The 24,684-nt window shown below is 34.1% G+C and overlaps 3 protein-coding genes across 3 annotated transcripts; 2 read left to right on the plus strand and 1 right to left on the minus strand.

Moving 5' to 3' along the window:
- Positions 1 to 1,193: 1,193 nt before the first annotated feature.
- Positions 1,194 to 2,447, plus strand: Rpe (ribulose-phosphate 3-epimerase). Its single transcript, XM_023161777.2, has 3 exons — positions 1,194 to 1,492; positions 1,546 to 1,878; positions 2,042 to 2,447. The coding sequence occupies exons 1-3, from the start codon at positions 1,253 to 1,255 to the stop codon at positions 2,156 to 2,158; spliced, it is 690 nt and encodes a 229-aa protein (XP_023017545.1). The 5' UTR covers positions 1,194 to 1,252; the 3' UTR covers positions 2,159 to 2,447.
- A 1,044-nt stretch (positions 2,448 to 3,491) lies between these two features.
- On the minus strand, positions 3,492 to 6,840 carry LOC111506652 (putative methyltransferase C9orf114). The gene is made up of 3 exons (XM_074183019.1): positions 6,210 to 6,840; positions 3,981 to 4,253; positions 3,492 to 3,917 (listed from the first exon to the last, which is right to left on the minus strand). Exons 1-3 carry the CDS (start codon positions 6,755 to 6,757, stop codon positions 3,527 to 3,529), a joined length of 1,212 nt encoding a protein of 403 aa, XP_074039120.1. The 5' UTR covers positions 6,758 to 6,840; the 3' UTR covers positions 3,492 to 3,526.
- Positions 6,841 to 9,062: 2,222 nt separating this feature from the next.
- Mcm3 (Minichromosome maintenance 3) lies at positions 9,063 to 23,614 on the plus strand. Its single transcript, XM_023161775.2, has 11 exons — positions 9,063 to 9,177; positions 11,734 to 11,818; positions 11,880 to 12,201; positions 13,027 to 13,157; positions 13,211 to 13,449; positions 15,092 to 15,692; positions 17,333 to 17,481; positions 19,820 to 20,123; positions 20,448 to 20,675; positions 20,763 to 20,968; positions 21,029 to 23,614. The coding sequence occupies exons 2-11, from the start codon at positions 11,747 to 11,749 to the stop codon at positions 21,225 to 21,227; spliced, it is 2,451 nt and encodes an 816-aa protein (XP_023017543.2). The 5' UTR covers positions 9,063 to 9,177; positions 11,734 to 11,746; the 3' UTR covers positions 21,228 to 23,614.
- The last annotated feature ends 1,070 nt before the right edge of the window (positions 23,615 to 24,684 follow it).

A 24,684-nucleotide genomic window follows, 5' to 3' on the forward strand; every position in this document is an offset into this window, starting at 1 on the left:
TTATCTATATCAGTTAACAGTAGATAATTATTTAAGTCGATCCTCAATTCATAGGTTTTCAGAATAACAGTATTTCAATTATTTTTTCAGTTATTTTCCTCAACGCATACAAACGATGGAAAAGTTGAATGTTACCCTTATCGCTTTTACAGATTTTCACAGTGATAAAATGCCCTTGACCTATCAATCTAAATGACTAAAAATGAATCAGAGGTCATGACAAATGCTGTCAACATCCATATTTTTGCCAGTCAATTTTGATTTTTAGAGCTCCATAAATGAGAAATATTTCAGATAAGTTTCAAAATTTGGATTTTGAAGTTAAGTTATTTGAGTGTATGCCATTGACACCCATAATGGAAAAAAATCACAGTTACATTGTGAATTTTTAAATTTTCTGTAAATCAAGACAAGCGTCTACAAACAGCAATCTCCCCACATTCACATTATGCCATCAGCATAACAGATGTCAGTTAATGAAAACGAAATCTAACCTCTAATTTACCCTAACCAAAGCTGTACTCATCTAATGATTCATAATACTTGATGTTTCCCGGGTTCTAGTTGTTTTAGTTGAATCTAACTTTAACTAAGTTAGCCTACAGGTTAATTTTTGTATCATTATCAATTACATACTAAATGAATTTGTGGAGTGTACAATTTCGTAGGTCGGTTTGACGTGGGTGCTTTGTTCACTCTCAATCGACCGATGTGGGAGTAGTTGGTTCACACCGTAGACTGAACGATCGATTTTCACTTGCTATCGTCTAACCCGTATTAGGAATCACGTTGAAAGGTAAGACCTCATCAGTCCTTAGCTCGCACAAGTTTTGACTTCTGAGGGTTGTCGTTCGTAGGGGTGCGACATCTGGTTAACGGAAAAAATGTTTTTTTAAATATATGTACAAGCGAAATACTTGCTATCTATAGGCACCTATCATGATTTATAGGTGTTAAGTGTGAATTTCTCTATAAATACAAGTAATACCAAATCATTTATTCCAGTCTCCTGCATATTGGAAATGAAATCTGATTAATAGTATTGTATAATATTCAGTAATATCACAATATATTCATTGAAACTCATGTATTAAATAAACAGAACCTTCAAAATATTCACTGGATGAACAAACATTTCCTTACAGTACCATCTGTTGATGTCTCAGAGGAACTATGTTGATAACTACACAAAAGAAGAAGAAATCAGGGGGATTTTTTATTTGTAGGTTAGTAAAAAAAGAAAAACTCAAGAATGGAGAGATCATCTTTGAAATGTAAAATTGGACCGTCAATTCTAAACGCAGATTTGTCACAATTATATGTAGAGTCACAAAAATTAATAGACAACGGTGCGGATTACCTCCATTTGGACGTTATGGATGGTACTTTTGTTCCTAACCTAACATTTGGACACCCAGTTGTTAAATGCTTGAGAAAAAAAATACAGAATGCCTTTTTTGAAACACACATGATGGTTCAAGATCCAGAAAAAGTTAGTCTTCATTGCAGTCCAGTTGAATTTTCACGTAATACTTCTCATTTCAGTGGATTGAACCCATGGCTGATGCGAATGTCAATCAATATACGTTTCATATAGAACCAGTTTTACAGAATGTGCTGAAAGTTTGTAGAAAAGTTAGAGAAGCAGGAATGAAAGTGGGATTAGCATTGAAACCTGATACAGGTATAGAAGCTGTAAGACAATATATCGATCACGCAGACATGATACTAGTTATGACTGTCGAACCTGGATTTGGTGGACAAAAATTCATGGGAGAAATGATGCCTAAAGTACAATGGTTGCGACGTAATTATCCTTTATTAGATATAGAAGTGGATGGTGGAGTTGGCCTCAATACTATAACTTCTTGTGCAGAGGTATGTTCTTTATCGAAACTCTCTACTGTATATAACTCCAAATTCCTAAAAGTAGAGGATATATTTAGAAAACTTAGATGAACATATTTTTGTCTACTGTATATATATATATTCATATATACCCACACACACACACACACACACCTCAATTCTTGTGTTTTAGGCAGGAGCGAACATGATTGTGTCAGGGACGGCAATAATAAATTCGGTAGACCAGAGAGCTGTAATGGCAAGTCTGAGAGAAACAGTCGAAAGCTCAATTCACAAATGCAATGTTTAAAGTCTGTGCCAATGTGATTCAAGTTAAGTTTTATCAGAATTCAATTGTTAACAAAATCATTCCTCAAGAACATTTATCAAAGTTGTTGCTGTTGATATTTCAAAGTCAGTTTTTATTTGATTAATCAATCAATTTCCTATACAAGGAATCACTTGTTTGAATACCTAAGATTTTTTAATTGTTGTTGCTGGGAAATTATTTTTTTATATTATTTACAATACCTGCTAGTTTTGCAGTGGTATGTAATGTAAGGAAGTTCTATTTCAAAATAAAGTGGTGTTTTATTCAAGATTAATTTTTGTCACAATATGCTTTCAGAAAAGGCAAATTGATAACTTTCAAATCAAATGGTGAATACAATTATTACTTTCACTTTTCTGGAAGCTGAGGTTCTGTTTTTATTTGATTAGTTAATTCCCCACTATCCAATGAACTTATTTGATAATTGAAAAAGTTGTTAAAGAGAAGGCTTAGAAAATTAATGGTGGAAACACTTCAATACCAATCATTATCAGAAAGTTTGACAACCAGATCTTTGAAGGCATTTTACATTCCACTGAGTGGTTTTTCAAAATAAATTATTCAATTTTGAAAAATCCTGTGATGATGAAATTTGGTAATTGAATTAAGTTATGTGATGGAAATGGCTGGTACTTGGTGCAAATCAATAATGTATTTAGGTAACACTTTGTGAGACTTCCAATACAGTTTATACAAATATGTTGTATTAGTTTTCGTTTCTTCTTTCTTACATCTAAGGGGCATTAGGTTTCTTTCAAACTTAAATTTAGAATTAGTTCAAATTTTTGATCTCGCTGCTCGGCCTATCCAAGCTATGAATTACAATATCCATGACTTCTGTGAATTACCAAGCAGTGCTTGTCAAATTTATTCATTTATATCATATTCACTAACAATATGTTATATTTGGGATAGCAGAATATTATAACGATTGTCAAGGCAAAGTGTCTGATATGCAGAGGTTGATTAGAAGTAATATACACACACAGAAAGCAGAAATGGAACAATAAGTTGATACAGACATTATACTAGAATGTGTCATACTTACAACAATATATAAAATCTATCTTACAAAATATTAAAACAAGCTTGAGTTAGAACGTGTCTTTATAAAACTCTTGTAAAATATAATAGGGTTTATCCAACAGGAGAGCTTTCACTTTCCGAAATGTTATACTGAACTTATTTCTTTACAGCTTCCATGAATTACTGAATCTTTAATTAGTGTCAGTGATGGGATCGTGATTATTATAGGAACGGTATATACAACTCATTAAGTATTCACATTTTTGGAGCCAAAAATGAAAAAAGATTAAATTATTTACATTTATTGAAAATAATTTGTTTTTAATCAAATCTACTCAGTGGGTCTTCACAGTCGTCTCTGGCACTATTGCCTTCAATTATTTCCTTATGTTCATCAGCATCCATAACGAGGATATCTACTTTTTCAAATTTGATAGGTTTATTCGCAGGATTCAGTTTAGGTCTCAGAGCTGACAAGCTCACTAAAACAGCTTCTTCCGTTCGGATAGTTTTAGAACCTTGTTCGGGAAGCGTGTTCAGGTAATGATCAAAAAGCAGCTTGGGGTCATCTACATTGAGAATATCATCATTTTCCAAAGCTGCTTCAATACCTTGCAAACCACCAAACACTACCAGCATGTGATTGAAAGTAGGACAGCTGAATTCATCTACTGAGGATCCTTTATCTGAAGTGCCTATCGATAGGTCATAGCTGGAACACAAAAAATATGCTCCGATTGAAGATTCTCGTTTTGAAAAAAGTAGATTAACTCACCCATTTTTGTAGGGACATTGTGAAAACACTTTAGAAAGTGAAGATGCAATTCTGACCGAATATCCCCAATATACTCCAGTCTCGCTTCTTGGTGTGGTTGGCGATACTACAACCCCTTTCCGTTTTTTAGATTGTTCATTCTGTGGCAACAATTTTACCGTGCACCTTATTCCAGCAGTTAACAATTTGTCAACATGTACTTCCTTTGACAAGCCAATATTGATGTATGAACCTTGGCCAGTTTTGGTAGGTTTATTCATTACAACTCCTTCCCTGGAAGCAAATTACCAATTGAAATAAAATATATATATATACAGTGCTAGTCAAAAGTCCCCTCCCCCCCTCGTATCTTTGGAACGGGTATACTTATAATAATGAAATTTGGAGGGTGGAAATAAACGGATGTAGGCTTCTTAACTGGTCATAACAGGTGACGCAATAGTCATAAATGACGTCACAAGGCCACTGTGACTAAAAATTTTAAATGGGACCCTATGGCAAGTGACAGCTCGTTTGAAAGGTATTGAAAATACCTATTCAGTCATACCAATTTTGTTTGGGTTTCGGCTGATTTTGATTGATAAATTGAAGAAATACGAAAATTATTGTTTCGCATTTAATTAATAAAGATTTTAAAGTACGCCTCTGGTTCATTGTCAAAAAGGTTGACGTGTTTGAATTATCTACTTGTCAAAAGTGTTTATACCTTGAAAATTTACCTAAGCTATTGTTTAACGAGACTTTTAAGTGTTTACATAGGCAAAATGGTACGTACTGTAGCCGACAAAGTAGCAGCTATCTTAATAATTGGTGAATGTAGAAACAATTTCCATGCAGCGGAACGACTGTTTAATGAGAGGTACCCCGATCGCCCTATATCGAGGGTTTATTTGAGGGAGCTTCTTCGGAAGTTTGAAGCATCAGGTAGTGTTCAAGATGCCAAACGATCTGGTCGACCAACAATTAGTGATGACAAAAAAATTGACATACTTGGAGAAATGGTAGTGAACCCTACTTCTTCCACAGCCCAAGTTGCGTCTATCTGTGAAGTCAGTCAAAGGACAGTACATAGGGTGTTGGCTAAAAACAAATTTCATCCATACAAATTAAAAATGGTGCACCAACTTTCAGATGATGACCCCGACCGAAGACTAGAATTCTGTGAAACTATGTCCGATAAAATGAACCAACAACCAGGCTACATACAGACAATTTGTTTTAGTGACGAAAGTACTTTCTTTCTGAATGGAAATGTTAACACTCAAAATGTGAGGTATTGGAGTGACACAAATCCTCACATCTTTCGTGAAAAACATACTCAATTTCCAGAAAAAGTAAATGTTTGGGCAGGTATTTTGGGAAACCACATAGTTGGGCCTCTTTTTCTCAATGCTAACTTAACCGGTGAATTGTATCTGGAGATGTTACAAACTGATATTGAGGCGTTAATTCTTGAAATTCTAGAAGATAATCCAGATGAATTCGACAACTTGGAAATAACGTTTCAACAAGATGGTGCTCCTGCACACTATTACGGTGCAGTAAGACGTTACCTAGATGAAGAATATCGTGGTAGATGGATTGGACGACGAGGTTCGATCGAATGGCCAGCTCGGTCACCGGACCTTACACCATTAGATTTTTTTCTATGGGGGTACTTGAAATCTAAGGTTTACGCTACAGCACCTGACAGTATTGCCATTCTGAAACAACGAATTGTTGAAGAATGTAGGGCAATTTCCGCTGACACACTGGGACGAGTACGACAAGAGTTTAGCAATAGGATGCATTACTGCCAGGAAGTAGATGGAGCACATTTTGAACACTTATTATAAGAACTGGTTCTTAAATCTTTATTAATTAAATGCGAAACTATAATTTTCGTATTTCTTCAATTTATCAATCAAAATCAGCCGAAACCCAAACAAAATTGGTATGGCTGAATAGGTATTTTCAATACCTTTCAAACGAGCTGTCACTTGCCATAGGGTCCCCTTTAAAATTTTTGGTCATAGTGGCCTTGTGACGTCATTTATGACTATTGTGTCACCTGTTATGACCAGTTAAGAAGCCTACATCCGTTTATTTCCACCCTCCAAATTTCATTATTAGAAGTATACCCGTTCAAAAGATACGAGGGGGGGAGGGGACTTTTGACTAGCACTGTATATATGAAAGAACCCTTCACAATCAACAACTTACAAAAATTAAGATAAAATTGATTTTTACCTAAATGAGAACTCTTCACTTGGACCCAAATGATGAGGTGCATTCAAGGGATTCAGAATACCACAGAATTTCAAATCTTTATGAATTGGAAAAAAATGCTTCCTCAGATATTGAGGGCATTCCAGGTATTGAAGTATTCTACCTAGTTGAATACAAGAATGACGAGCAGATACTGTACCTGCATCGTTTTCCAAAGTAGACTTCTTAGCAGAAGCCACATCGCCATAATCATCAAATACGACAATTTCATCAACTTGGAATATGCAAGCCGCCCTAGCAATTTGACCAGCCAAATAGGTGCGCAGTTCCAGAGACTGGGCGTTCTCTAAAATTGATCCTGGAACTGCTATCGAAAGTGTTGATAATTCTTTCGATTCTACTGTAACTTCCGATTTTATCTTACTGTCACTGACAGTTTCATTAGATATTTTTGTATTCAAAACTTTTTTCAACAGGCTTTTTTCCTTTCGTTTTTTCTTCTCTTCTTTTCGAGTTTTATTCACATCAGCCCAAGTTTTCTTTTTAAGTACAGGAGAAACTGGAGCCATCTCATTAAAACTAATTAAAACTTAAATTGGTAAAATGATTTAAAATTATAACCAAAACAAACCCTACAAGATAGTAAGGTTATATGTACCTTCCATTCTTCTTCTTGTCTTTCAAGTCCTAAGCTGTCAGCATTATCCGGCCAGGGGTTTCGTTAACCACCACTACGCCCCATTGAAGTTCCATTGAAATTTAATGTCAACAATGTCTATCTATATTCAAGTGTATAAGCACTACTATAATATGATACAGTAAGTCAAAATAGACGAAGCTCTACAAGCATACATTCAATTATTCTATCTTTCTAGCTATAGCTTTATTTTAGATGTGGGGAATTAAGTATTTTAGATAGATATGTTCAAAAAATATGTCAAAAAATGTTTAATCATTCTTACTCTATAATTTCTTCATCAATTACGAATATTCTTTCATGTCTTGTCCCACCAAAGGTGAAATTAAGTGCCCCTAGAATTGTTTTCACACTGTATTTGGTATTCAAAAATAATGACATTTATTTATTCTATTTCATTATTCCCCGGTTGTTTTACATCTATCTATTATCATTGTTTGAATTTCATACAGCTATAATTTTCACCAAAAACTTCAAAATCGTTGCTCACATATTCCAAATATCATGTTCAATTTTTCCTGTATTATATGTATACTGTCTAATGTTATGATTATTTATTAATACACCGTCTATGATGTGAATAATTCTTATATTTTTGACTTAAATATTAACATGACCATCATTAATACCTCTAGCTGACCAGTTATGAACCAAAATTATTTCGATAAGAGGATAGTAATAGTTTTTTTTATTGATAAGGAAATGTAAATATGAAATGAAATTAAAATACCACCTATAACCAGCACCGAGATAAAACTGTATAAAATTTTATTAGTATGTTACAATATAAAATAATAGGTAGATATATGTGCATACCTAATTGATAATATAGAAAAAAATATAATTAAAATATTATATAAATATACATATATATAATAATAATAATATTAAATATGGCCTAATTTAGTGTATGGGGTCTGTTTAAACAAATAAGAAGGGGACAAAATAGAAATTGATAACAAATATATATTAAAAAAAAATAAAAATTTCCCTTATTTTTTCACCCGACCTCATATAATGTATATGATGATGAATTTTCCAAGGGCAATTCTAGCAATCTAGTAACGTATTGTCATTGATTTTATGATATCATCATCTTTGAGTGACTTCAGCAGCTGCCAGGCTCGCCTTCTCTTAAATAGATATTTCTTTTCAATTGGTTCAAATATTTCCAATCGCCTCAAAGATTTTTTACCAGAGTTTTTAATAACTTTCAATAGTTCTTCTTTCAGCTCTTTATCAGCTATAGTTTTCCTTGTTTCATTTTTCAAACATATTTTTTCCTCTTCAAATATGCAAGGGACTGGTATAAAAGCACTAGTTGAGTCAATGTTCAAATTGTCAATGAATAGGCCCATACTTTCATTCAAAAAGTCAATCTCAGAGTCGTAATGCTGAGCTACCAAATCAAATACTTTTTCCAAATCTGGATAGTACATGTTTATCATTTCTTTCACTTTTTTATTACTTGCTAGATCGGCATCATCTCTAAACTCATGCATAACATCCCAGAAACGCTGTTCGAATGATCTGAAATTTGCCACTTCCAGAAACTTACAGTAATACCAGTCATCTCCTACTGCGCTTCTTCCGTTATATTGACACAATCTACTTTTTAGATTTTCATAACATTCAACACCTCCTACTTTGTATCTGTTTTGATTCGCGTATGATTTTGAAGTACTTATATACACATATTGCGTTTTTGAGCGTATTCGTTCCTGTACAACTTTATCCCTCAACCGTAAAGATCTACGCAATGCTTTTTTTTCAGATTGTTCTGCTTTAACAACACATTCTTTCACTTCTTCAATTTCATGGTTTTTAATTTCCAGTGATTTCATTAACTTCTCTATAGTATAATTCTTTATAGCCAGTAAAATTTCAGTAAGAACATTAATTGGTATACCACTAACCTCCTTCAATGATACCAAACCAAATTCTGATATGTATTTATCTTCTTCATCAGCATTATGGAGAGAAAGTTGCTTTTCTGAAGAATTATTAGTTAGTAATCTCAACTCCTTGAAATATTTTTTTTGTTCATATTTCAGAAGTTTATAGAATTCACCTTGTTCATTATTTGAATATCCCAAAATAGTGGCAACATCTATCACGCAAAAAAAAAGTTCACTCACTGGTCCAATTACTTTAACTTTGTGTTTGGTGTCATCTAAATTTACAGTGATTTGCTCCATTTTTTACTTAGGAATATTTCAATTTCTAATCTTATCATTTTTGATGACTAAGCCGGATGCGAAGATAGGCATAGACGTGAAATTATCAGGAAGGGTGAGGTGTTATGTCTATTTCCAAGGGTGTAATATAAAATACGAATTCTGAAAATCACAAATTTTCAGTGAAATATTTAATTTCAACGCCATTATCAATCAAGTCAATCCCAAAATAACAATGGAATAAGACAAATTTCGTATAATCAAATATTAAGTAAATATTTTGGAATGACTTCTTTTTTTCGTGTAGTGGCCTGAATAACTGGAGCTATCCGGCCAAAAGGTGCACTGCTTCTTCAGACGTCAACTGAGGTCACAGTAAGCTTAGAAGGATAACAATAATTAATATTATGTTTGAAGGTGATTGACAATGTTTCGTGATGAATTTCACTAGTTCGGACTTCCATTGTCTACTATATAAAATGATTTGAAATCCCTGAAACAAGTAAAAAAGAATAATTAAAAAGTGCTTGCACTTCCCTACATCAGAGGATTATCGGAGAGGATAAGAAGAATTGGTTCCAAGTAAAACATTAGAACCTGTTTCAGATCCGGTAACACTATCCGTAGCAGCCTCACGAAAACCAGGCCCCCAAACGCGGACTGCGATTCCAAGAATTGCATTTACCGGATACCCTGTGAGTGCGGAAAATCCTTTATTGGTGAAACTAAGAGGCCATTGAATGTTCGCATTGCCGAGCACAAGAAGCACACACAGCGAGGAGAAACCAGCAAATCAGGAATAGCAGACCATGTTTGGACTCATCAACACAACATCGAGTGGTCCCAAGCTGAGATCTTGCACAGAGAGGAACATTGGTTCAGGAGAAAATTTAAGGAAGCCGCATACATGTTGTCCAACAACGTATTCAGCCAGGCCAGCGTAGATATACGAAACATATGGAAACCCATCATCAAACGAAAAATGACCAACTCCCGCCAAAGCGGTCATCTCTCACGGAATCAGTGAAGCGGAAAATGGAAAGTAGAGAAAGTGAAAGTATTTCAACGACCTATAAAATAGTCATCTTTTGGAGGAATCAGTCCAGTCATCACCCGAAGACGATTGTAGATACCAACAATCGAAACGTCGTGAACTAACGTGACTTGGAATCTCTACACTTTTTAATTTTTTTATTATTTTCTTTTTTCATTCCTTTAATTTTTATTTATTCAATTATTATATTTTTACTTGTAGGTTATTTCACTATCATTTCATTTCAGGTTTATTGTTGCTTAATATAATTGTTATTTTCAACTATTCTTTTTAATTATTCTTTTTTACTTGTTTCAGGGATTTCAAATCATTTTATATAGTAGACAATGGAAGTCCGAACTAGTGAAATTAATCAATATTATTTTCTGTAATTCATATGTTTTTGTATAATTCAATATTCACATGAAAGTATTTGTTTCAAAAGTATTTTTCTGTAAGTTCTTTTCCAAAAATCTAACCTCTAGCCTAATCTAACCGTGGTTATATTCAATTAACGAATTTCAATTCGTGATGTGTTTTCTAAGTTCTTGTTGTACTAGTTGAATCTAATTTCGGCTATATAGGTTATGTTAGTTTTTGTTTCATCAACAACCATATACTGAATGAATTTGCAATATTATAAACTACACTGATTCCACAAATTTTTGTGGAGATCAAATTGTAAGATTTAGTTTATAAAATTACTATGGATCTTCATAAGTAAGGGCCGAATCAATCAGAGAATTTGCAATAAATGTAACGTGCTGACATCTATTGTGTCTAGTACAAAGTGTACATGCGAAGAACTTGTCTAAAGACGCTGACTATAATTTACAGTAAGTGTAAATCCACAGTTGTAGGTGTGAATTTGTCAATTTATAGTTGTAACTGTGAATTTACATGTATAACTTCTACGCTTTCGTAGTATTGGTATTTAAATAAATATCAATTTAGGAAACTAGACACTGGGTCACTCATAACTTGTTTTACTACACAATGATGAACAAATCATGCACTCTAATGACAATTGACATATTTTGGGTTTGTATCTATCTGAATTTAAAACTGTTAGAGAACAGTATGGTCAGTTCACTTCAAAATTAAATGAAAAAATACTGCCTACCAAATTTCAATAACTGACTTGGTTTTGACCGAGCATGATAGAGTTTTTCAAACTCCATGTAAATAATATTCACGTGAGGTTTCCATTTTGCAGAATCAAATTCATCAGACAGTATTTTCTATTTCATTTGTGATTGAAAGTTCAAACTCATACGTTTCTATCTTCAAAAAAGAGTATGAGAAACTTAAAAGTAGTAAGAAAATATTTGTTTTGAAAGAGTGTTTTTCAGTTTCTATCTGAAAATAATTTCTGTGAATAATTCACACATTTTTGCAAAAGTATAATTTGAAATTAATTGTTCTCTTCGGCAAATTTCCATATTTTTTGTTTGAGGCTGGAGAAATCGAAGCCAAAACATTTTTTCCTAACAACTATCGTTTTCTCTTCTGTGGTCTTGATCTCTCGTTGTGCCTACTTACTGTTAAAAATTGAAAGAAGAAGATTTCATCATTTCGCGCCAAAATTACTAAAACTAAGAAGGTTGTTGTGAGGTTGTTTTTCTTTTTCGATTTTAGGAAAAGTGAAATAATGGAGAGTCAAGATATTGATCAACGTCTTAGGGATTTACATAGAGAATACCTTGATTTTCTTGACGATGAGGTAAAAGAACAAAAAGTATTCTTTTCACTTGACTACAATAATGTTCCTTCACTTTTTTCAGGAAGACCAAGGAAAATATACACAAATGGTTAAAAACATGATAGCAGATAAAAGTCATCGGCTTGTGGTCAACATTAATGATTTGCGCAGAAAAAATCCGGCCAGGGCTCAGTCCCTTCTTAAAAATGCCTTCGAAGAACAAGTGGCATTTCAGAAAGCTCTCAAAGATTTTGTAATGACTGTACAAACGGACTATTCGAAATCTGATGTGGATTTTTTTGTTGCATTTGAAGGCAGTTTTGGAAAGAATCATGTAACACCCCGTTCTTTGAACTGTGCTTACCTGGGAAATTTAGTTTGTGTAGAGGGCATAGTTACAAAATGTATAGTAAAACTCTATTTACAGTGTGGATGTAAAAAATTCCCCTCAATTTTTTTTTAACGTAACGAGATTTCAAGTTAGAACAAAATTTATGTAAACAGGCATCGTTTTTAGCACTTTTCAATAACAATAGTGTCATCACATACATCTCTTGATAGGTCTTTCAATTCTCTATCTATGACAGGTGTATTTTTCGAAACCAGACCTGCTGTTCAGAAAAAATTAACAGTTTTATGATGTTTTTAAGATGTGCAAATAACCAATGAATATAATTTTAATGAAAATTTTATTTAGTACCTACTCCATTTCACTCCAATGAGTGTCTGAAATGATTACCACCCACTTCCTGACAAAGAGTTTGTTCACACATTAATTTCTCAACTTATTGAATGTTTTTGGGATGATTTCATTGCAAGCATCTCTCATTCTATGAGTTCTGGAATGGACTGTGGTTGTGTCACATATATTTTAGATTTCACAAAAAACCATAAAAATATAAGGGCATCTTATCAGGAAAACTAACAGGCCATTCTAAGGTACCAAATCTGCCTCTTAATAGCTCCAGATAATTGTCTTTCAGTTACTTTCAAACCATCCTGTTTGAAGAAGAGGTGCTCCATGCCAAAAAAAATCCATAAACTAGTGTGAGTTTTTGAATAAAAGTGTTTCTAAATTTATATTTATTCTTTGCAGATTTCATTAAAAATTCCTGATGCCTTTTAATGTAAATTCTGTTCAACTTTGTTATCTAGTCCTGTTCAAAAGTTAGAAGGGGACTTTTTACGTCCCTATGAATCAACATTCATCTTATTGGTTTGTTTTATAGGCTCATTGATTCACCCAAAAGTAGTTCGTAGCGTGCATTATTGCCCAGCCAATGGTAAAATAATGGAAAGAAAGTATACTGACCTGACTTCCTTGGAAGCTGTACCTTCCGTTGCTGTTTATCCTACCAAAGTTAGTTGCTCATTTCATTTAATCTATTCGTGACTTATTTTTCTTCACGTTAGGATGATGAGGGAAATCCTCTCGAAACAGAATTTGGTTTATCAACTTACAAGGATCATCAAACCATTTCGATACAAGAAATGCCCGAGAAAGCCCCTGCAGGTCAGCTTCCCCGTTCTATAGATATTATATGTGATAACGATCTGGTAGATTGCTGCAAACCCGGCGATCGTATACAGGTTGTTGGTAATTTTAGATCGCTGCCCAATAAACAAGGAAATTATACAAATGGTACATTCAAGTAAGTATTGAATTTATGATTGTACGGTCATGAAAGTAGGTTTTCATAAACAAGGAGAAATACACAATATGAAGTAATGAGCAGATATCAAGATAATATTATTTGGTAGCTGGGCTCAAGCAAAATTTTCATTTTTTATCTCATTTCATAGGCTAAAATTATTGTTCAATTTGAACACCAAACTTCAACTTCATCAAAATAATCCTTTTTTTGGAGTACATGTCTGAACATCACTGCTGTACTAACGTTTTGGCCACATTTCGACCACATTGTCCCACACAAGCACTATTACACTCCAGACATTTAAGCTTATAAACTCCAGACACTTCTCCAGATTTCTCCAACTTGTTCATTTCATCTTCGGCATTGAGAAGAAAATCAGATAACCTGCCAAGTGGTGTGAATGCCACTCCCACATTGTTTTTTCTGCCAAAGATAAAGTGGACAAGTTGGAGAAATCTGGAGTTTTGGAAATTCATAAGTAGAAAAATTGTGGGTGCAACGTGTTAAATTATCAAATCCATCTAGTTTACTCATCGGTTTTTAAATTAGCGTATCCACATTGTCACAGATAAACAAAATTCAGCTACTCAATTAAGCTAAGTACCTCTGTTATTACCTACAGTGGTTTTATATATTTTCAGTTTAAAATATATGTTTGAAAATGTCCTTATGGACGAACCTGCAGTAACGTTAGTTTCAAATAAAAGTGGTAAAAAACATATAAAGTTTCAATTGAAGGGGTTATATTTTTAGGAGTGATTAATTTTTGGGAAAGAAAGTTTTTGGCTTTCTACTACTCCATCTTGATACAAAAAAGGATGAGGGAATCTTCCAAAGAAAGGAAGGAAGTAATCAATTTGAAAATAAGTAACTCTATACATGGATGTGTAGATCATGCAAAGAAGTAACATTCAGACACAAACTGAAAGAGGGTCCTCCTAAAACAGCTACTTTCATATAAACATTGAATTACACGAAAGAAAAAAATTCTTTCGAAACAAATATTTCTATATGAACACTGAATTATACAGAAGATACTTTTCTCTACTCAGTTTGTATTTCAAACATTCGTTGTGGAATAAAAATCAGATATCATTCACATGAGTTCTACTTTAAATGAATGGTAACAAATTGCACTTACATGGAACACTGTCATCCTCACTGGTATACATCAATGTTTCGCCTTAAGACACTTGCCCCAAGGCTCTTCATTTGGTTTCATTTCTCATTTTTCTAAATACTGAAAGCTACAATTAGTCAACATATATGAAACAAGAAAACAAGTAAAACAAAGGGTTCTGGCACATTGTATGAAGGAGAATTGAGTTCAAAATCCTTAGCAATAAAGAAAATAATTTAATTAAAAGTTATCCGCATAAAATTCTTCCAAAGTATAATACGGACAACTACACAGCAAGAAGTAAAAAGCCTTTTTAAAATTATCTAAGGTGTCAACATCATAGTTTTAAAAGTATCAGTCATTATGAATCCACCAAGATGCCTTGTAAACGTGGTCATTAATAGCATGAAATAAAAATTATTATTAATATGATAGGAATTGTTTTTTCTTCGTGAATTCAGTTGTATGTATACGTAACTTCCAGATGGATTATTTAAATTCCCCAACCTACCATTTCAGAACCATAGTGATTGCAAACAACGTTTCTCAACTCAGTAAAGAAGCCAGTCCTTCAATTTCCAGAGAAGATGTTGCTCGTTGCAAGAGTCTTGCAAAATCCAGTAAAAACATTTTTGAGTTATTATCAAAATCCCTGGCACCCTCGATACACGGCCATGAGTACATAAAGAAAGCTATTCTCTGTCTTCTTCTTGGTGGTGTGGAAAAAGTACTTCCCAATGGAACTAGACTTCGAGGAGATATCAATGTTCTTCTGATTGGAGATCCCAGTGTTGCCAAGTCTCAACTTCTTCGATATGTCTTATGTACTGCTCCGCGGGCAATACCTACTACCGGGAGGGGTTCTTCTGGTGTCGGTTTGACAGCAGCTGTGACTACGGATCAGGAAACAGGCGAAAGGCAGTTGGAGGCCGGTGCCATGGTTCTAGCTGATAGAGGGGTAGTTTGTATTGATGAATTCGACAAGATGAGCGACATCGATAGGACTGCCATACACGAAGTTATGGAACAAGGAAGAGTAACCATTGCCAAGGCTGGTATACATGCCAGTTTGAATGCTAGGTGTTCAGTTTTAGCAGCAGCAAATCCCGTTTACGGAAAGGTAATGTTGTTTTAACACTTAAGACAGGGTTTTCAGAAAAAAAAAGATTGATAGATTTGTTGACTATTATCAATTATAAATGATTGTCATGTTGGAGGTGGCGAAAATAAGGCTCACTAATATTCCAGTCTGATACAGGTTTATTACCATCACCATCAGGCACCTGTGCAATGTCTTCCATTTGGACTATTCGTCACATGTAACTTTCTATATATGAAAAGCAGTAATTAATTTAATTTGGTCAGTACGACAATAGATAGAATGGTTTCGGGGTACTTGCCTCTCGTCAGTAGCGGGCAGGCCTTTAAAACCGAGGTGCATGTGAAACGTCCAAGTTCAGGTGGAAAACACCTTACTCCTTCCTCTCATGTGGACCTACGACTTTGTAGGTACATGTGGCAGATACCCGACGGAAAAATAACAACTAACCCAGCTAATGCCGCACAGAAAGCTGAAGTAAAACCATCAGGCACCTGAATTTTCCAAATTTGTTGCAAATGCCTGATGGTTTTTCTTCAGCTTTCTGTGCGGCGTTAGCTGGGTTAGTTGTTCTATCGCCGGGTATCTGCCACACGTACCTACAAAGTTGAAGATTCACATGAAAGGCAAGGGGTAGGATGTCTTTCGCCTGAACTTGGGCACGTCAAATGCACCTCTCCGGAATATCTTCATTATTCTGACTACCACCCCGGAGTATGTTTTTGTGGAGTTGTTTCCGGTCTTTGTCTGCAGGTGGCGCAGTGAACATTCTACTGAATCAACTGCAGATAGAGTTTATGACTAACTGGAATTAATGTTGTTTGTTCTGGATACTCAGACGGTTCACTGTGTCTGAAATGACTTTCCCGGTGATGATGAGAGGCAAGTAACCTGAAATCAGTTGTCTTCCCGACTGAATGAAATTTAATATATTCTTTTCATGTATAGAACGTATTCCAAAAGGAATACGTTGCACAGGTGCCGATGGTTTTACTTCAGCTTTCTGCGCAGTGTTAGCTGGGTTAGTTGTTGTTTTTCCGTCGGGTATCTGCCACATTTACCTATAAAGTCGTAGGTTCACATGAGAGGGAAGGGGTGTGTTTTTGATCCTCACTAGGATTATTCTCACAACTTTTCGACAAAAGTCTCAATTCTCCATCTTTTAGTGATGTCTGGAGTTTAGAACTAGACTGATCCAGTCAAACTCTCTCATTTATAAGTGTGGGTGGTACCATTTACCTGGGTTTGTTTCACTTCCTGTTTGGGCTGTTTTATCATGAATATTTAAAAAATACCTTCATTTAGTTTTCAACAGTACCTGTATTAATGTAAACATTAGTATATTTCATATATTGATTTGGAACTTTACTTAGTGATAAAAAAATCAGTACCTTTTATTTTATAAGTGAGAACTGACCTTCTAAAAACTGACTTTTGCTGTGTGCATTGATGATCATAATACAATAGAAATATGCTAATATTGACAAACAATACGTAAGCTACACTTAATTAAGGAAACTAAATAATGGAGGTAAAAGTTGACGTTAACAAAGAACTTATGTTGTTCAAGTGTTCTTCAATTAAGTAAAAATGATGATTCAGACGGCACTTTTGTTACAATGAAATCATTAAAAACTTGTGCTTGACATTCTTCATTTCAGTATAATCAATATAAAACTCCAATGGAAAATATAGGCCTTCAAGACTCTCTACTTTCTCGTTTCGACTGTCTTTTTGTGATGCTGGATTCAGTCGATGAAGACAATGATCTGAAAATTTCTGATCATGTTGTAAGGATGCATAGATACAGGTGGGTGTTATATTTTTATTAACAGATAATTTGTAATAAATTGGTTTTTGTTCACTTTAAATATCTACAGGCAGTCTTAAACTGATGAAGTCCTATCTGGACGACAGACAGCAAGCTGTTTACTTGAATGGCAAATTTACTAGCTTACTTCCTATTGAGTATGGATGGAGTTCCCCAGGGGTCGATATTGGGACCGATCCTTTTCTTGATTTACTTCAATGATATAAGATTTAGTGACACAAGTGCTAACTTCGTGTTGTTTGCTGATGATACAACTGTATCAATTTCTGGAAATAATATTGATACTTTGCGTACCACATTCTAGGATACTCTGACAAATGTCAGTGAGTGGTTTGCCGTAAATAATCTTAAACTTAATGAAGATAAGAGCCAAACAGTCATTTTTTCGTTGCGCGAAGTTCCAGATATCAGTAACCCTGAATATGTTAGGTTTCTAGGTGTATACATTGACCCCAAATTGACTTGGAATGTAAATATTGATAGACTTATAGTCAAAATATCCAAAAATACTTATCTCCTGAGGAACTTACAAAAAGCGGTATCAATACCAGTTCTGAAAACAGCTTTCCATGGGATTATTCAATCTCACATATCGTATTCAGTACTTGTCTGGGGCCATGTGCCCAATTCATCAGATTTATTTGGCATCCAGAGAAGAGCAATTAGGATTCTTGATAACCTTTCTTACAGGCAAGACTGTAGAAGTAGCTTCATAAATAATAAAATACTTACACTTCCATCATTATATATATTGCAATGCCTGCTACATGTTAAAAAACATATAAGAGGTTATACTACACATGATGCAATCCACAGTTATAACACTCGAAATAATTCAAATCTGTATCTCCAGAACCATAGTCAACAGAACCAGAACTGGCGTAAATTATTATGCTCCAAAAATGTATAATTCGCTTCCCCAAAATATCAAAAATCTACCTTTGAAGGAGTTCATATTGAATTATTACACAGTTCATCAGTGGTTGAATAAAACACAATTAATAGGAGAACACTAGAGTATATTTCAGTGCTTCTACTTTAGACACATAAGAACGACTGACTAGTTATATTCTTATCATATTTTTATCTTCACACCCCAGACCTATTCGAGGGCATTGTTAAAATCCATTAATATAAGATTACGGCGCACGTAGGAATGCACAATCATTATCCTAAATAAACATGGTCATAAATAAGTAAGACCCTTCAGTTTTATTCGTTTCCCTTGACACTTATCAAGCCAGCTTTCTGGGAACGTAGATTCGTTTTTGTACATCATCTGTTTAGATACATATTTTAACAGTTCAAATACAGAATCAAACATTTTTTAATTAAAAAAGCTTTTTATTCCTTAGATGAATATTTTAGTGATGGTTTTCGAGACATGTAATACCACTTAATCATATATATTTTAACTTGTTTTATATTTCTATTTCATAGTTAGTTTGTTTTATTTGCACAAATGTATGTATATCTATAGTAATTGTCCATTTAACCATTCAAGTTATCTGAATATTTTATATTTTGTATTTATAGATAAGCAATATCTGTTATGACTTGTGTAAACTTTGTATTAGCACCAAATATACTACTACTACTACTATTTCTGGGAGTTCACATCAATGAATTTTTCAACTGGACTGAGTACATATACTCACTGCATAATTACCTAAATTCAAAGAATGTAAACTTTCAAGGCCGGAGATAACTCTGTATAAGCTATTTTCCGAGTTTTTTGGCCGAGGTCTACAGGTTTTTATGCCTGGCGTTTCGTCTACTACTGCGGTATACACTATCAGCGGCGATGTGGTAATGGTCGCAGTGCCCGATTTTTTGTTCCCGTTGTTCCAAACGGTGTAACTACGGTTCTATATTATTAGTGGGCGCAGCTTGGTTTCTCTTAATCTTTTTAATGGATTACCTGACCTTGTTTGTGTACAATTGAGGACAGGTAGCCATATTTTATTAATGTTCATTGCCTCTTCTTTTCTGTTGAAATTATCCGTGTGTTTTTGATTTTTATCGAGTATTACTGTATTTTCAAATGAGATAATCTGTTTGCCTTCTCTGTTCAGAAGTTGTTCAGCTACAGATGATTTGTCGGTTTGTCCGAGTCAACAATTTATCTTGTGTTTAGAGAGACGGGTACCTACATTTCTTTTCGTAATTCCAATGTAGACTGACACGCGTTTACGCTTGAGGAAGCTATTGTATAGCGAAACACGTGTCCAGGTTCATGCACTACATTTATTGGAAATTTATAATTTCTAATCTAATCTGTTAATCCAAAAGTTTGTACACGGTCTTGTACTTTCAGAAACCCTCTAGAACAAGATGGTGCGGTACTGCCTATGGGTTCTAGTGTCGATAAGTGGAGTACCTTGAATCCAGAGGATATGGACGGAGACAAGGAAACGCCTGTTTATGAAAAATATGATGCGTTACTTCATGGTAACACCCGTAGACGAACAGATAAAATCTTGAGCGTAGAATTTATGAGAAAGTACATACATTTTGTCAAGATATTGAAGCCTGTCCTCACAGAAGCAGCCTCCGAGATTATTGCCGATGAATATTCCAGATTGAGGTCCCAAGAGATGTTGGACAATGACATAGCCAGGGTTGGTAATACAAGTTTTCATATGTAATGTATCAAGCTCATTTGAAGAACTCGCATGACTACTACTTTAATTTCTTCATTTTTTGCTCCTTTCTGAGTTGGATACCTTAGTTTTGGTTAATTCAAATTATAATTCTTGAAATCACTTCTTTAAGGCAACTTGTAACTTCATCAATAATTTTACTGTATATTTAGCTGTAATATCAGATCAATCAGTGACTGGTTGGTTAGAATCTCATCGCTATCTCAAGAATTCATCATACAACAATTACCTGGGTGTATTTTCGATCTTCTTGATGTATTTTTTTGGTTCTTCCATTTTTAGACACAACCTGTTACTCCTCGTACACTAGAAACAATGATACGTCTCTCCACTGCTCATGCCAAAGCTAGAATGTCTAGAACAGTCACAGAAGAAGATGCTCACGCTGCCATAGAATTGATTCGGTATGCCTACTTCAAAAAAATACTTGAAAAAGAGAAGAAACGAAAGAAGAGGGACGAAGAGCATTCGGATGATGAAGAAGAACAAAGACCAAAGAGAACAAGAGTGGTGTGTATTCTTATTTACTGTATTTCATGTATTATGGTTTCTGTTTTTGCATACAACTACTGATGTTCAACAAATTTTATTTTTTAGAGATCAGAAGTAGGTGACTCGGAAGAAGAAGTAATCCTTACTCAAAGTTCAGTCCAAAGTGGATCGACTGTCCCAAGAATCGATGAAGAAATACCAACAGAACAACCCGCCACTAATGGGCTTGACAGTAATATCAATGGACATTCTCAGGAGGAAAGTGAAAGCATGGAGGTCGATGATAGTCCAAATGAGATTTCAGAGGAAAGGTATGTTTTACGTTTCCATTTTTGGCATGAATTATTTTCTATATATTTATTTTATTGCAGGTTATTATCATTCAAAACAAGTTTGCAACGTGCCTTCGTGGAAAATAGATCAGAGTCCCTCAGTCTGAGTAGAATTAGGGAGTCTGTCAATATGGATAGTAGGTCACCTTTTACTCAGGGAGAAATGAATGCCGCTATCCAAAGAATGACTGACGACAATCAAGTTATGTTAGTGGATGGAGTAGTCTTTCGTATTTAAAAAGTGTTTTGAGTTGATTTATTGTAATATTGGAATTATAGTACTAGGAATGACGGACAAAGTAATTCACTTATTTATTTTGAGAAGAGTTTTCAATTTCATTTCGTTGGTGAGAATACTGTACAATGTAATTCCAAAACGCCAATTTTTTTCCTTTGATATGTTGTAAGTAAAATTGTCTGGCTTGTCTACTATTGTAGGAAATTAAATATTCCTGAAGAATCTGTTTCTGATATTAGTTAGGTTTTATATCTATTTTGTTTATAATATAGACTAAATAATACGAAATACATTTTACTTCTAAATCCTTCCACAATTTTTCATCGAGATTATTTACAAGAAATTTTGTAAATGGGTTTTTCCGTAAGCCAGCTTAGGAAGATAATGAGTATCAAGGTCTTACCTTTTAACATGCAATTCCTAACATTTTAATGCATTTTGATTACCCGTCCAGTTGATACTTGTCATTTCATCTCTTTGGGCAAAATATTTGAAATATAATGATGATAATATACTTTATTTTACATGAAATAATTCATGATTACAAAAAATAAGTGATACAATATGGTATACAATGTCAAATGAAGTAAAAAAACAATGCGACCACAAATAATTGCATACGTATAGCCGTATAGAAATCCTAATAACAAAATTAACAGATTAAAATAGTGAACATATCAAAAGGAATCTTCAAAGATTTCAAGATCATAATACCCTAATTCTATCGATATTAACTGCATATCAATCAGAAGAAAACTTAAAAATTTTGTTAAATGTTCATCGAATTTGAGTTGATTCTTGAATTGGCAAATTCTGAAAGGAGCACTAGAATGTCAGTAAATTATTTATTTTTAGCATTAAACGAAAGTCAATTCGATTCACACTAATTGAATACTTTTTCAATATCTTCCTCAACACACTTTTTCGAGTTCCAGGCGATAGTTGCGTCATCAGCATATCATGCGAAACTACCTACCGTATCAACATATGTTAGATCATCCACATAGATCGAGAGAAGAACTGCTACTAAAATAGCAACAACCGTAAAATCATTCTACTAATGATGGTTTTAAATAAACTTTAAATCACAGCATCATCTTTCTTGAAGAATGTTTCACTTTTTTGAATGTCAAGGATTTGGAACTTCATTGTCTAATAAGTGTTTGCAGATTTGACGTGTATGAGAAAAAAAGGATGAAACGTTAAAAATATTGCAAATACAAGTACCAAACAATTACTGGTGGTAACTAGCCAGTTATCAACTGAAGACGATTGTGGTTACTACAGTCTACTTTCTTAGACAGCAGAGTTATGAATAACTCTCAAGTAGCTGTTCCATAGGCGTACATAAATGAGTCGGTTTTGCAATTAGAAAACAGAGTAAACAATAGCAGCATGAAGTAATGTAGTTTGAAATATCAATTATTAATTTCCCTTTATTTGAAACTTCACTTATTATTGAAATCATTTAATAATTCAGTTCCATTCTCACTAGAATATTTTTAATTGATTTAAAATTAGTTAACACATTGTTTCAGATACTTGTAATGGATTGTTCTATATTTCGCTTGTTCCCTGAATAGATTTTTTTGAGTAAAATATTTTAGAACCCAAGCCAAATACTTCATAAATTTTTATTACCATACATGTTCCGAAAGTTTCCAACTATCTTCTGTTGGAGTTGAAGAGATGGTGAGTGAAATTTATGAAAAACTGAAATATTTTAAAATCTGCCAAGTTTTCTGCCATGTCTGCTGTTAAAATTATTTCTTCCTTCACTGTAGTTATTTCGTCGATAAGGGGTGTCCGAATGATTTCTTCTACCCTGTACATAATGATTTCTACGAATGTCCCGATCGTAATGTTTATCTCTATTATCATCTTGCTCATAGTGTTGATCTTCCCTATCATGATGACTTCTGTGCATGTTTCTTTCATATTGCATATCCCTTTTGATTTCTTGATCATAATGTTGGTCTTCTTTCCCATGATGACTTCTGTGAAGGTTATGATCATACTGCATATCTCTGTGGATTTCTTGATTATGATGTTTGTCATCCATATCGTGGAAACTGTTATTACCACTATAGTTTAGTCTGTTATCTGCAAATCTATTTGGCGAATGATCAAACCTAGGTGAACACCCCAGCCTTAGATGATTGATTTTATTGTTTTGAAAGTCAGGCTGTCCCGCATTTCTGTCGAGTGGTCTGTTTTGCGAGTTTCCATTTCTTGGCTTGACATTCAGGAGCTTATCAAAGAGTCTTATGCCTTTTAAAAGCTGAAGAACATAGTTCACAGATTGTTCATGTTTGAAAGTAATGAACGCAAAATTTGATTTTCTTCCTTCTTTATCCGTCGGTATTTTCACTCTTTCCAGTGGACCAGCTTGTAGAAAAAGTTCATAAAGTAATTCCTCAGTAACCTGATCTGACAAGTTTCCGCACCAAACCGTTTTAGTATCATCCATGGTATTGCAACTGATTATTAAAATAACTTTTGAAGCTCTGCTGATCGTATGCACCCGAAATTATTTACCGTTAAGATTTACAATTGATAATACTGAATACTACATTAATCACCCCTTCTCTTTCATAGTTGTCATCATGGAACAGAAGCTTCGTCCATGGACGCAAGTTTTCTTGCGTTATGCAACCCTGCGTCCGTTTTTTTGGTCTTTTAATCCTATCAATCTTACCTGTTTTTTTTGCTTTATTCTTCTGTGTACTGAGGGATTCATGACAAATAGCACAAAACATATATTTGTTCAATATTCTCCTGATTCTCACATTCAGATATCTTAGGACCTTACACATGGCTAGGACTGATGATATTTCGGTTCCTATTAGATTTTAGTAAATATTGTACTCAGGGATAATATTGATGGGTCATTCAAAGAAAATATATTTGCATTTTCCGGTTTCTCACATTCGCAATTAGGCCTTATCACTCACCCGTACCTGGAATAATATTCATGCAATGACCAGTTTTTTGTCTAATGATGGTTGTTATGTGTCGTCTATTCATGGCTGGCACTTTCCAGTACCAAGGTATCTTAGGATATTCAGTGTGAATCCTAAAATTGTTTCCTGATCAATTCCTTCTATATTTCCGTGTCCCAGTAAAATCGAATTTAATTACGTACTATCTCTTTCATATTTAAGATAATGTCACTATTCACATTGTATGCATTTTCAATTATATCAAAAGCACTTTTGAAATCTGTAAATATATTTTTGTTACAGCCATTATCAATACATGCCATCATTCCTTTATATATTGTAGTTATTCCTGCGTCACATATATTTGTAAGGTCTTGTAGTCTAACTGAAAATGCATAATCTTTCTTAGGCATATTCATTCCTATCCCTATCGTGGAGACTGTTAACATGCGGAGGGATTTTTTTTGGACAAAACACGAGTACTACAGAAAATCTTTAAGCTCTCTAATAGCGGT

This window comes from Leptinotarsa decemlineata, unplaced genomic scaffold (genome assembly GCF_025532065.1).
Source record: "Leptinotarsa decemlineata unplaced genomic scaffold, Ldec_3_MD MMD2_tig00026330_RagTag_RagTag, whole genome shotgun sequence".
NCBI lineage: Eukaryota > Metazoa > Arthropoda > Insecta > Coleoptera > Chrysomelidae > Leptinotarsa > Leptinotarsa decemlineata.

Excerpts from the sequence above, each read along its gene's own strand:
- Rpe (XM_023161777.2), top strand. The coding sequence starts at position 1,253 with ATGGAGAGATCATCTTTGAAATGTAAAATTGGACCGTCAATTCTAAAC. Across the intron at positions 1,493-1,545 it reads TGGTTCAAGATCCAGAAAAA|TGGATTGAACCCATGGCTGA; the intron begins GTTAGTCTTCAT and ends TTCTCATTTCAG. Across the intron at positions 1,879-2,041 it reads CTATAACTTCTTGTGCAGAG|GCAGGAGCGAACATGATTGT; the intron begins GTATGTTCTTTA and ends CTTGTGTTTTAG.
- LOC111506652 (XM_074183019.1), bottom strand. The coding sequence starts at position 6,757 with ATGGCTCCAGTTTCTCCTGTACTTAAAAAGAAAACTTGGGCTGATGTG. Across the intron at positions 4,254-6,209 it reads AGTGAAGAGTTCTCATTTAG|GGAAGGAGTTGTAATGAATA; the intron begins GTAAAAATCAAT and ends ATTTGCTTCCAG. Across the intron at positions 3,918-3,980 it reads CAATGTCCCTACAAAAATGG|CTATGACCTATCGATAGGCA; the intron begins GTGAGTTAATCT and ends TTTGTGTTCCAG.
- Mcm3 (XM_023161775.2), top strand. The coding sequence starts at position 11,747 with ATGGAGAGTCAAGATATTGATCAACGTCTTAGGGATTTACATAGAGAA. Across the intron at positions 11,819-11,879 it reads TTGATTTTCTTGACGATGAG|GAAGACCAAGGAAAATATAC; the intron begins GTAAAAGAACAA and ends CACTTTTTTCAG. Across the intron at positions 13,158-13,210 it reads TTGCTGTTTATCCTACCAAA|GATGATGAGGGAAATCCTCT; the intron begins GTTAGTTGCTCA and ends TCTTCACGTTAG.